This window comes from Oncorhynchus keta, chromosome 20, assembly GCF_023373465.1.
Source record: "Oncorhynchus keta strain PuntledgeMale-10-30-2019 chromosome 20, Oket_V2, whole genome shotgun sequence".
NCBI classification, from domain to species: domain Eukaryota; kingdom Metazoa; phylum Chordata; class Actinopteri; order Salmoniformes; family Salmonidae; genus Oncorhynchus; species Oncorhynchus keta.
Window position 1 is genome coordinate 159,486 of NC_068440.1, and position 12,353 is coordinate 171,838.

Consider the following 12,353-nt stretch of genomic DNA (forward strand, 5'->3'; position numbering starts at 1 on the left):
GGACAGTCAAGTTACACTATTGAAAAAAACATGACACTACAGAAAATACAATGCATTGTCCTTGTGGAACATTTGTCTGCTTGAATGCATATTCAAATGTTATTGCGCGCCCTACAACAGATGGAGCCCTGCATTCTGCAACAATTTAGTCGCATTTTGTGACCCTTTGACTTAGCTGTAAGAGTAAAATGTTTATTTGGTGGAATCGGTGCAAGCTGCACATTCTACCTCGTCACCGCATTCCAAAGTCATGTTTTCTGTGCGGCTAAAACCATGATTTAGTGAAACAGTAAAGTGCATTATTGTCATATGTCAATATTGAGCTAATAGGGCACAGTTTTACGAGATATCAGATATGGCATTGAGCTACGGAGCATGCAAAATGCACACAGGCCATTGCGAGTGCATATAAGCCTCACTGCCTAAATATAACAGGCCTCAAATGTACTGTTAGATTAATACATGGCTACTAGCAGTAGGTATTATATTTAGAGTTTACAATCTAGCTAATGTGTTTTGAGTTTACTTTCTCAGGTGGTAAATTAGCCCCAAATGAATTAGCCTGTCATATTAGTGCACATAAAGATGGATGCTAATTATATATATATATATATTTTTTTTTTTTACATTTTGGGGCCCTATTTTGACAGTAAAATGTAAGAACCTAATTGTCAACCCAAAATGTAATGACAATCATGAGATTAGGGTGAACATAAAAATATCTTGACTCATGCATTCCTGCTTGGACATTAGGGAAAAAAACACACATTTCTTGAATACCATCTCAGTAGTCTATTTACACTTTATAAAGATCTGGGAGTGACTTTATGAGATGGTAACCAATTATTTATATTGCGTGACAACAAGAAAAATATGTTTGGTGCTATAAAATCATGGGCTGGTGCCACCAAATGAAAAAGTTAGTGGCACCAGTGCCACAGGGTAAAAGGTTAGTCTGGAGCCCTGGAATGCTATGATATCTTTGTTTTGACACTCTAGAGGGGACATTAACCTTAGTTTATGTTGAGACCTTAGCTGTGTTTGAATACATATTAACATAATGAGTATACACTACATACTATTAGTTCATTTTATTATTCTGTAAACAAACAATATCCTTTCAGTTGAGAGTACTAGCACCTTGCCTGTCAATCAGAAGTTGATACTGTTGCTATGCAACCTCTTGCTAGTTTGTTAGCATAACAAATTACTAGCTAGACTTCGGGTGTGTTCGTAAATTCAAATCTGGAATGCCAGAGTGCGCTCTGAGCATTCATAAATTCAGGGTGTTGTCAGATTGTCCGTTCTTAAATTCAGAGCGCACACTTGACACTATGGCTGTGGAATAGGGTTGATCTGAGCGTTCTGAACTCACAACGGCTATCAAGCACCCAATCTAACTGGCTAACATCTCAAGCTGACCATTTTACTCGGATTAGCAGAGCTGGTTAACCTGTTTTCATGTTATCCAGAGCGTTGGTGACCAACTGTGATGCTGCCAACAATTTAATTACTTTTTTTGCCAATGTTTAATGACACCAGCCACATTCAACAGGTGTTGAGCGTTTGTAAATTCATCAGTTATTCTGCGCTCTGCCTCTGGTAGTCAGATGAGAGTGCTCTGAAATCTGGGTAGATAGCCAGAGCGAATTTACGACCTGTACGACTATACCATATAGCTAAGCTATGAATGATGTGAATAATCAAGTAAATAAAAGCTGAGTAGTTAGTTTGATAGCATAAAGAAAATATACTGGCAAGTTTGTTGTACGAGCAGCCTACTAATGTTACAGTAGGTAACTAACATACCTGGTACATACTGTTGTAATGATATGCTGTGCAGTTCGTAAGGATAGCGTAGCTAACAAATTGTCAACCAACATAACGCGTAACATAACTTATTTGAAAAGACATTACTTAATTACATTGCTCAACATTTTGTTAACATTTGTCATAATTAGTTAAAGCAACGAATTTGTATCCGCTCTCGTCGGCTGCATATTTTCCGACATTTCTTCCAATCTGAAAACGTTGTGAAGCAATGCCCATTTTCTGAAGAATTACATTATGGACCCAAAAAGCACAGATAGTGTCCACTGCGTGTATACTTCATATTTTGGCAAATTTAGCACGACATCCGGGAACTTATTTACATAAGTATTCAGAGCCTTTGCTGTGAGACTCAAAATTGAGCTCAGGTACATCCTGTTTCCATTGATCATCCTTGAGATGTTTCTACAACTTTGAGTCCACCTGTGGTAAATTCAATTGATTGGACATGATTTGCAAAGGCACACACCTGTCTATATAAGGTCCCACATTTGACAGTGCACGTGAGAGCAAAAACCAAGCCATGAGATTGAAGAATTTGCCAGTAGAGCTCCGAGACAGGATTGTGTCGAGGCACAGATCTGGGGAAGGGTACCAAAACATGTCTGCAGCATTGAAGGTCCCCAAGAACACACTGGCCTCCATCATTCTTAAATGGAAGAAGTTTGAAACCACCAAGACTCTTCCTAGAGCTGGCCGCTCGGCCAAACTGAGCTATCTGGGGAGAAGGGCCTTGGTCAGGTAGGTGAACAAGAACCCAATGGTCACTCCGACAGAGCTCCAGAGATCTTCTATGGAGACGGGAGAGCCAGAACCCTCAAGAAGGACAATAATCTCTGCAGCACTCCACCAACCAGGCATTTATGGTAGAGTGCCAGACAGAAGCCACTCTTCAGTAAAAGGCACATTACAGCCCACGTGGAGTGATTCTCTGATCTGATGAAACCAAGGTTAAACGCTTTGGCCTGAATGCCAAACGTCACGTCTGAAGGAAACCTGGCACCCTCCCTACGGTGAAGCATGGTGGTGGCAGCATCATGCTGTGGGGATGTTTTTCCAGCGGCAGGGACTGAGAGACAAGCCAACCTGACAGAGCATGAGAGGATCTGCAGAGAAGGGGAGAAACTCCCCAAATACAGGTGTGCAAAGCTTGTAGTGTCATACCAAATAATACTCAAGTCTGTAATCGCTACCAAACGTGCTTCAACAAAGTGCTGAGTAAAGTGTTCGAATACTTCTGTAAATGTAATATTATTTTTTTAGCAAATATTTCTAAAATCCTGTTTTTGGTTTGTCGTTATGGGATAGCGTGTGTAGATGAGGGGGAAAAACTATTTAATCAATTTTAGAATAAGGCTGTAACATAACAAAATGTGGGAAAAAATCAAGGGGTCTGAATACTTTCTGAATGCACTCTATGTAGTGGAGAAACTTACCTCTTCCTCTGCCTCTCCCCCTGTGGCCTCGTTCGGTGCCCCTGCCTGCTATCCCAGCAGCCTTTCCGCCATCCAGACCATTCTCCTGTCCACGGACTGAGAGGAGAGGGAACACGCATGAGGTAGTGAGGGAAAACACATGCGTGTGAAGTCAGAAATTAGGTTTGAAGTTAGAATGTCGGTTAAGTCACTACAATGCGGGAATGTTTTTTTCTTCAGAAATCTAAGGTGAGAATATTTGTGGCATACACTGCCCCTCCATGACAACGGCAGGAGCCACAAAGGGTCTACACTGGGGTGCCAGTGTCACTTCCCAGGACAATGCAAAGGTATGTGATCTCTACTCACACTCTCGTCCCCTGCTGGCCCCTCGGCCCCTGCGTGGGGCCCCACCTCTACGACGTGCCACGTCCCTCTCTGCTCCCCTCTCCCTGTTATCCTTTCCTTCCTCTCCGGTCTCGGCGTGGCCAGGCTCCTTCTGACCAGACACTCCTTTCTTCTTCCCCACCATCTCCCAAGAGTCCTGAGGAGACCGGTGAGGTGACCGACAGGGTTCAGTTTGATTATGTTAGGCAAACTAACTTCCACTTAAGTCAAATTTGTACGTAGTCTCCCACTGACATGAATGCAAGACTAAATGAAAATTGACTTAAGTGGAAGTTAGGATTCGCCCTGTAGTGAGCTAGATGGGTAACCTTGTTAACTCCTTCCCTTTGGTCCAACTCATAAGCCCTGACAAAGGCAAAACTCACAGTATCTGGGCTACCCTCCAGCAACACATTGATGGCTCTGTTGACATCTCCGTTGCAGTCGTGCAGCGCGATCATGGACTCATCCTGGTCCTTGCCTGTGATGTCAATCAGCTGGACGGGGGAAACGGATGATTATCTTCAGTGAGTATATTGCCATGTAGCCCAATACACTCGTACCGATATATGGGTTGAAAATGGCAGATTTGGTCACTGATAAGCGCCTAAATTGGAACTCAGCAACTGTACAATAACATGCTATAAATTACGTCAGAGCTCAGGCTCTGCGCTTCACAGTGCTATATGGATTTTGATTGACAGCCGTTCTGAACTTGAACACTGCACATGACAAGAAGTTGCCCACATCCCTCCTCCTAATTGGGCAACTTTGGCAAAATAAACATTTACTGGGAAATTAGGGAAATGCTGTAAATTAAGAGGACTCGATGTATTTTGAAAGATAAGACTATTTTAACAAATTCCACTTTGATGTCAAACAAGCCAAACACCCTTCCAAATGTGCACTTCACATTTCTATATCATATACAGTGTCAACATTTATCATTACTATGTCTGATGTAGTTACAAGATGAGATGGTTGATCTGAACAGAATGAGCCCGTTTGTCTATTGTGAAGTAACACTCACCTGAATGCACTCATGACTCCTATGCACACCAAAATTACAAATAAGTATCTCTGAATTGCTTTGTGAAAGCCTAACACTAAGATTGTATTTTATAACTTAGCTAGTCATGTTGGCAATAGAAAAAGCTTTGAAATGACGCCCACCTGACCCAGTTTGTAATTTAAAATGGTCCGTTTTTGGATTGCGTAAAAAGTAATAGGTGCAATGGCGGGGATATAGTGTTGTAATTCCGAACAAAACTACAAGTGTGCCTGCTCTAGTCCCGAAACCACACAGCTAGGTCAGCTAAAAAAAAAGCACCTTGTAGTTGAACACAGGTCACTGACCATCTCGAATCCCACCGTACCTTCTCCGCTGTGCAATCTGGTTTCCGAGCCGGTCACGGGTGCACCTCAGCCACGCTCAAGGTACTAAACGATATCATAACCGCCATCGATAAAAGACAGTACTGTGCAGCCGTCTTCATCGACCTTGCCAAGGCGTTCGACTCTGTCAATCACCATATTCTTATCGGCAGACTCAGTAGCCTCGGTTTTTCTGATGACTGCCGTGCCTGGTTCACAAACTACTTTGCAGACAGAGTTCAGTGTGTCAAATTGGAGGGCATGCTGTCCGGTCCTCTGGCAGTCTCTATGGGGGTGCCACAGGGTTCAATTCTCGGGCAGACTCTTTTCTCTGTATATATCAATGATGTTGCTCTTGCTGCGGGCGATTCCCTGATCCACCTCTACGCAGACGACACCATTCTATATACTTCAGGCCCGTCCTTGGACACTGTGCTATCTAACCTCCAAACGAGCTTCAACGCCATACAACACTCCTTCCGTGGCCTCCCAACTGCTCTTAAAACGCTAGTAAAAACCAAATGCATGCTTTTCAACCGTTCGCAGCCTGCACCCGCAGGCCTGACTAACATCAACACCCTGGATGGTTTCGACCTAGAATATGTGGACATCTATAAGTACCTAGGTGTCTGGCTAGACTGTGAACTCTCCTTCCAGACTCATATCAAACATATCCAATCGAAAATCAAATCTAGAGTCGGCTTTCTATTCCGCAACAAAGCCTCCTTCACTCACGCCGCCAAACTTACCCTAGTAAAACTGACTATCCTACCGATCCTCGACTTCGGCGATGTCATCTACAAAATTGCTTCCAACACTCTACTCAGCAAACTGGATGCAGTTTATCACAGTGCCATCCGTTTTGTGACTAAAGCACCTTATACCACCCACCACTGCGACCTGTATGCTCTAGTCGGCTGGCCCTCACTACATATTCGTCGCCAGACCCACTGGTTCCAGGTCATCTACAAGTCCATGCTAGGTAAAGCTCCGCCTTATCTCAGTTCACTGGTCACGATGGCAACACCCATCCGTAGCACGCGCTCCAGCAGGTGTATCTCACTGATCATCCCTAAAGCCAACACCTCATTTGGCCGCCTTTCGTTCTAGTTCCCTGCTATCCTGTGACTGGAACGAATTGCAAAAATCGCTGAAGTTGGAGACTTATCTCCCTCACCAACTTCAAACATCTGCTATCTGAGCAGCTAACCGATCGCTGCAGCTGTACATAGTCTATCGGTAAATAGCCCACCCAATTTTACCTACCTCATCTCCATACTGTTTTTATTTATTTACTTTTCTGCTCTTTTGCACACCAATATCTCTACCTGTACATGACCATCTGATCATTTATCACTCCAGTGTTAATCTGCAAAATTTTAATTATTTGCCTACCTCCTCATGCCTTTTGCACACAATGTATATAGACTTTTTTCTACTGTGTTATTGACTTGTTAATTGTTTACTCCATGTGTAACTCTGTGTTGTCTGTTCACACTGCTATGCTTTATCTTGGCCAGGTCGCAGTTGCAAATGAGAACTTGTTCTCAACTAGCCTACCTGGTTAAATAAAGGTGAAATAAAATACATTTTTAAAAAATGTGGAGGCAATTCTAAAAATTAAAAAAAAGACTTCATAGGTGCGTGTGAGTTTCCTACCATTTCTACAGTTCAGTGTGCCAGGTATGATTTTCATATGCACATTTTCGTGGAACAGTTTCATTTCAATAATAACGTTTTATTTTCTCAAAATCATTGCCACGTGGTTAATCATAAAAATCTGAATCTAAATTATACAAATCTAAAAGTCAACTTATGCGAGATCACCAGCCATATAGACACATTGAGACATTGTGATCCATTGGCGGCTAAAGATATAAGTGAATGGAAACACAGCAGTAGGCCTACAACTTCCATTGCCCTTTCACACCGAGGATGGGTGATTAGAGGGGGAGATTGTTGTAAAGATTTTTCTAAAAACTTACTGTGAGGAACTATAGTTTCAATATAGAATTCGCAATGGATGGAGAAAAAAAAAACGCTTTCCTACATTTCCGCACAGCAGGTCAGGTACTTCTATGCGTGTTCAGCTGCACGTACTCCCTCAACATTATCAGGACAGAGAAAAAAAAAAGACACTTGCACATTGCTCACATGGCGCACTCAAAACAAAAGACAATGAAATAATTGACAAATCCCGTAGATTATGGTTATGAAATAAACCCAAACTGGTTTATCGCATGTGCAGCAGGTTGTGAACTCTGCAAACAACATTTCCACCCAGAATGATAACTGTAATTGGCTAATTAACATGCATTACACAAATGTTATGTAACCAAATGATGGGGATTAACAACATATTTACTACTGGTGAAATATGTAAATGGAGAATTGACAAAAACAAAACAAAGGGCTAACAATTCACACAATGAAACAATTCCAGGCTGTATCACAACTGGCCGTGATTGGGAGTCCCATAGGATGGCGCACAATTGGACCAGTGTTGTCCGGGTTAGGACATCATTGTAAATAAGAACCATTCTGCCACACCACTCCCCTTCTTGTCTTAACATTTTAAATTATACTCAAGACATTATCAACACACACAGTTTAGATGCTTTTCACTGACAGTCACAACTCAACCAGCCAGGCCTATTGCCTGCCACGTGCGCTGCTTAAAGTGTGGGCTTGCCAAACAGGCATAGACCTACGGCTAGTGATTTCAAACAATCCACAGCTATTTTTTATAGAAGCTAATGATCCTCGATTCCTCTGTGGCTAAGACATGCTTTCTGGTGAAGTATTTTTAATGATTATTTCTGTATAGACTGGAGTAACTACATAATTTTGGCAACAGTACTTCCATTACTTCCCTATTGGACTCATAGCTATGCCATTTCTCTCCTGTTCTATTGGTTCTTATCAAAGAAATGTCATTGTCTAGAAGCCAAAGACAAGCCTAGTCGTATTAGCAACCCATCCTAGTTGTTGCATCTTAGATTCCCCCTCCATCTAGGTTTCCAACAGAGATTTTCTTCAGGCACATATGGAACGCTATCAGATGCGCTGTTTCAAATGGTGTTTTCCCAGGTGAGCTGTTCTCCCCCGCAAATTGAAATTTGGCAAATGTTTGAAAGTGATTGGCTGCTTCATTACATGAGTTGCATGTTCTGTTAAGATGCATTACCATAATCTAAATGTGATTTCCGTCATTCTAAGCACAGTGGGCGGACTCATTAATGGGCTGTGCACCAAATCAAATCACATTTTATTGGTCACATACACACGGTTAGCAGATGTTAATGCAAGTGTAGCGAAATGCTTGCCTCTAGTTCCAACAGTGCAGTAATATCTAACACGTAATCTAACAAATTCACGACTATCTGATACACACAAACGTAAAGGGATGAATAAGAATATGCACATATAAATATATGGATGAGCGATGGCCATGCAGCATAGGCAAGATGCAGTAGATTGCATAGAATACAGTATATACACATTAGAGATGAGTAATGAAGGGGCCCGGTAAATTTCTCAAATGATTAGTAAATTAACATTTTCCCGGACACGTTGGCTGGCGCCAAAATTTCCTAAAGGGAAACCCTGGAACAATACTAGATCTCTTTGAATGTACATCAATGTAACGCATCTCCCTTCAGGCAACAAAAAGGGTCTAAAAGTGCAGTGGGATGCTACATGTGATGAAGGGAAGGCTAAGTTCTCACCTGCTTGACTTTCTCTTCAAAGTCAGCATCATTGTGGTCCGAAATCATCTGCGCGAGTCGGATCTGCTCAGCAGTGGCCTGTGTGGAGAAAGGGTGGAACATCAACTTCTAAGTCACCACAAAGTTGTTTAAAGGGGTCTCTTATGTCATCTCAATGACAATCATTTATCCACACATTAAGAATTGGTTCGGTACTACGTGTAGCTTTTCCATCACTATTAAAACAAACAATTAAAGGGTCTATTCAATCCAGCAAATGCTGCATGACTGCTCAATTGGAAATTACCTTTGCGCAATAGAAATGTAATCTAACGCTTCAGCGATACAGATTGGATAGAGCCCCAAGTCAAAAAATAAAAGTTGTCCGAGCCCTATCTACTAGAAGGAACAATATGCATCTCCTAGCTATCTATTGTTAGGACAGGTGTCGCCCTGTCAGTCATCAAGCGAGTGATGACAGAAAAACACTGCTGGTTTGACAGGTTTTTGCAAATTTATTCAAAATAAAAAACAGAAAAACCTGTACATAAGTACTCAGCCCCTTTGCTATGGAACTTGAAATTGAGATCAGGTGCATTGTGTTTCCATTGATCATCCTTGAGACGTTTCCACAATTTGATTGATGTCCAACTCTGGTAAATTCAATTGACTGGACATAATTTGGAAAGGCACACACCTGTGTATATAAAGGTCAGGGAGGTGACCAAGAACACAATGGTCACTCTGACAGAGCTCTAGAGTTCCTCTGTGGATATAGGAGTACCTTCCAGGAAGACAACCATCTCTGCAGAACTCCACCAAATCATGCCTTCATGGAAGAGTGGCCAAACGGAAGTCACTACTCAGTAAAAGGCACAGGATATAGCCCTCTTGGAGTACGCAAAAAGGAACTAAAAAGGACTCTCACTCCTGTAGCATCATACCCAAGAAGACTCGACAATGTAATCGCTGCGAAAGGTGCTTCAACAAAGTACTGAATAAAGGGTCTGAATAGGTGCATCAAAGCTGGTACCGAGAGACTGAAAAACAGCTTCTATCTCAAGGCCATCATCACTAACATTGAGTAGCTGCTGCCAACATACTGGCTCAAAATCTCTAGCCACTTTAATAATTAAAAATGGGATGTAATAAAGGTATCACTAGTCACTTTAAACCAACGCCACTTCATATATTCTTTACATACTCTACATTACTCATCTCATATGTATATACTGTACTTTATACCATCTACTGCATCTTGCCTATGCCGTTCGGCCATCGCTTATCCATATATTTATATGTACATATTCTTATTCATTCCTTAACACTTGTGTGTAAAAGGTAGTTGTTGTGGAATTGTTCCATTACTTGTTAGATATTACTGAATGGCCGGAACTAGAAGCACAAGCATTTCGCTACACTCGCCATGTGTATGTGACCAATAAAATTTGATTTGATTTGAAAATCAAGAGAAATCTGCCAAGACATCAAGAAAAAAAAATTGTCGACCTCCACAAGTCTGGTTCATCCTTGGGAGCAATTTCCAAAGGCCTGAAGGTACCACGTTCACCTGTACAAACAATAGTATGCAAGTATAAACACCATTGGACCACGTAGCCGTCATAAGCTCAGGAAGGAGACGCGTTCTGTCTCCCAGAGATGAACGTACTTTGATGCGAAATGTTCAAAACAATCCCAGAACAGCAGCAAAGGACCTTGTGAAGATGCTGGAGGAAACAGGTACAAAACTAACTGTATCCACAGTAAAAAAAAAAAACTATCAGTAAAAACCTATATCGACATGATCTGAAAGGCAGCTCAGCAAGGAAGAAGCCACTGCTCCACAACCGCCGTAAAAAAAGCCAGACTACGGTTTGCAACCGCACATGGGGACAAAGATCGTGCATTTTGATTGTGCATCTCGTCTGATGGAACAAAAAAATATAACTCTTTGGCCATAATGACCATCGTTATGTTTGGAGGAAAAAGGGGAGACTTGCAAGCTGAAGAACACCATCGAAACCGTGAAGCACGGCAGCATCATGTTGTGGGGGTGCTTTGCTGCAGGAGGGACTGGTGCACATCACAAAATAGATGGCATCATGAGGCAGGATAATTCTGTGGATATATTTAAGTAACATTTCAAGACATCAGTCAGGAGTTAAAGCTTGGTCGCAAATGGACAACGATCCCAAGCATACTTCCAAAGTTGTGTCAAAAAGGCTTAAGGACATAAAAGTCAAGGTATTGGAGTGGCCATCACAAAGCCCTGACAACAATCCTATAGAAAATTTGTGGGCAAAACTGAAGAAGCATGTGGAAGGAAGGAGGCCTAGAAACCTGACTCATTTACACCAGCTGTGTCAGGAATGGGCCAAAAATCACCCTACTTATTATGGGAAGCCTGTGGAAGGCTAACCAAAATGTTTGACCCAAATTTAAAAATTTAAAGGCAACGCTACCAAATACTAATTGAGTGTATGTAATCTTCTGACCCACTGGGAATGTGGTGAAAGAAATAAAAAGCTGAAAAATCATTCTCTAGTATTATTCTGACATTTCACATTCTTAAAATAAAGTGGTGATCTTAACTGACCTAAGACAGGGAATCTTTACTAGGATTTACACGTCAGGAATCGTGAAAAACAGAGTTTAATATATATTTGGCTAAGGTGTATGTACACTTCCGACTTAAACTGTATGTAAATGTGATAGTTTTTTTATTTCAAATACATTAGCAAAAATGTCTGTTTTTGTCATAATGGGATATTGTGTTTAGATAAATGTTTTAAATTATTTTTTAAATCCATTTTCAAATAAGGTTGTAACTTAAAATGTGGAAAAATTAAAGGGGTCTGAAAGCTTTCCGAATGCACTGTATAAGCCTTAAAATGTGTGCCAACTGATTTTTTTGTTGTTATTTCTTATATTAACGTTTGTGTCATTCCACACAACCTGAAAGAACCACTGGATATCAGAGGGGCGTTAACTCACCAGCATTCCGAATAGAAACATGACTTTAATGAATTGGATCATTTGTACATACCCCTCAAGGAAATTTAACTTATCCCAGAGGCTGCTCCAAGACACCGCCGGTGGAGAAAAGGTTTAAGAAGTGGACTTCTAGTCTGAATCCAGGAGGCGTGCACACCATCCACCGATTCAGAGTATATTACTCGCCAATGTTCAGCCCCTGGTTAATAAAGTAGATGAGCTCAGGGCCCGGATCTCCTTCCAGAAAGACATCAGGGACTGTAACATACTGTTTCACAAAATCATGGCTCTCTCCGGATGAACTGTCACCGTCCATAAGGCCAGCTGGGTTCTCAGTATATCGCACAGACAGGAATAAAGAACTCTCTGGGAAGAAGGCAGGCAGAGGAGTGTTTCATGATTGACTACTCATGATGTGATTGTGATAACGTACAAAATCAAGTCCTTTTGTTCACCCGACCTACACTGGACTTTGTGCAAACTGGAAACCACATATCCTGAGGCAGCATTTATTCTAGCTGAGGACTTAAAATAAAATCTGAGTAAAACGCTACCGAAGTTCTGTCAACACATTGCCTGTAGTACTCACGCTTCAAACTCTCAACCATTGTTACTCTCCCTCCTGACATGGCTACAAGGCCCTCAA

General features: G+C 41.6%; 1 protein-coding gene across 1 annotated transcript in view; it reads right to left on the reverse strand.

Annotated features, from left to right (window-relative positions):
• The window catches only part of LOC118399090 (ubiquitin-associated protein 2-like), an 80,552-nt gene that overhangs the window by 57,786 nt on the left and 10,413 nt on the right, over positions 1-12,353 (reverse strand). The window contains exons 3-6 of the mRNA XM_052471873.1: positions 8,735-8,812; positions 4,019-4,129; positions 3,615-3,789; positions 3,267-3,362 (exon numbers count right to left, since the gene is read on the reverse strand). Coding sequence (XP_052327833.1) covers positions 3,267-3,362; positions 3,615-3,789; positions 4,019-4,129; positions 8,735-8,812 — 460 coding nt within the window. The remainder of the gene's footprint in view (positions 1-3,266; positions 3,363-3,614; positions 3,790-4,018; positions 4,130-8,734; positions 8,813-12,353) is intronic.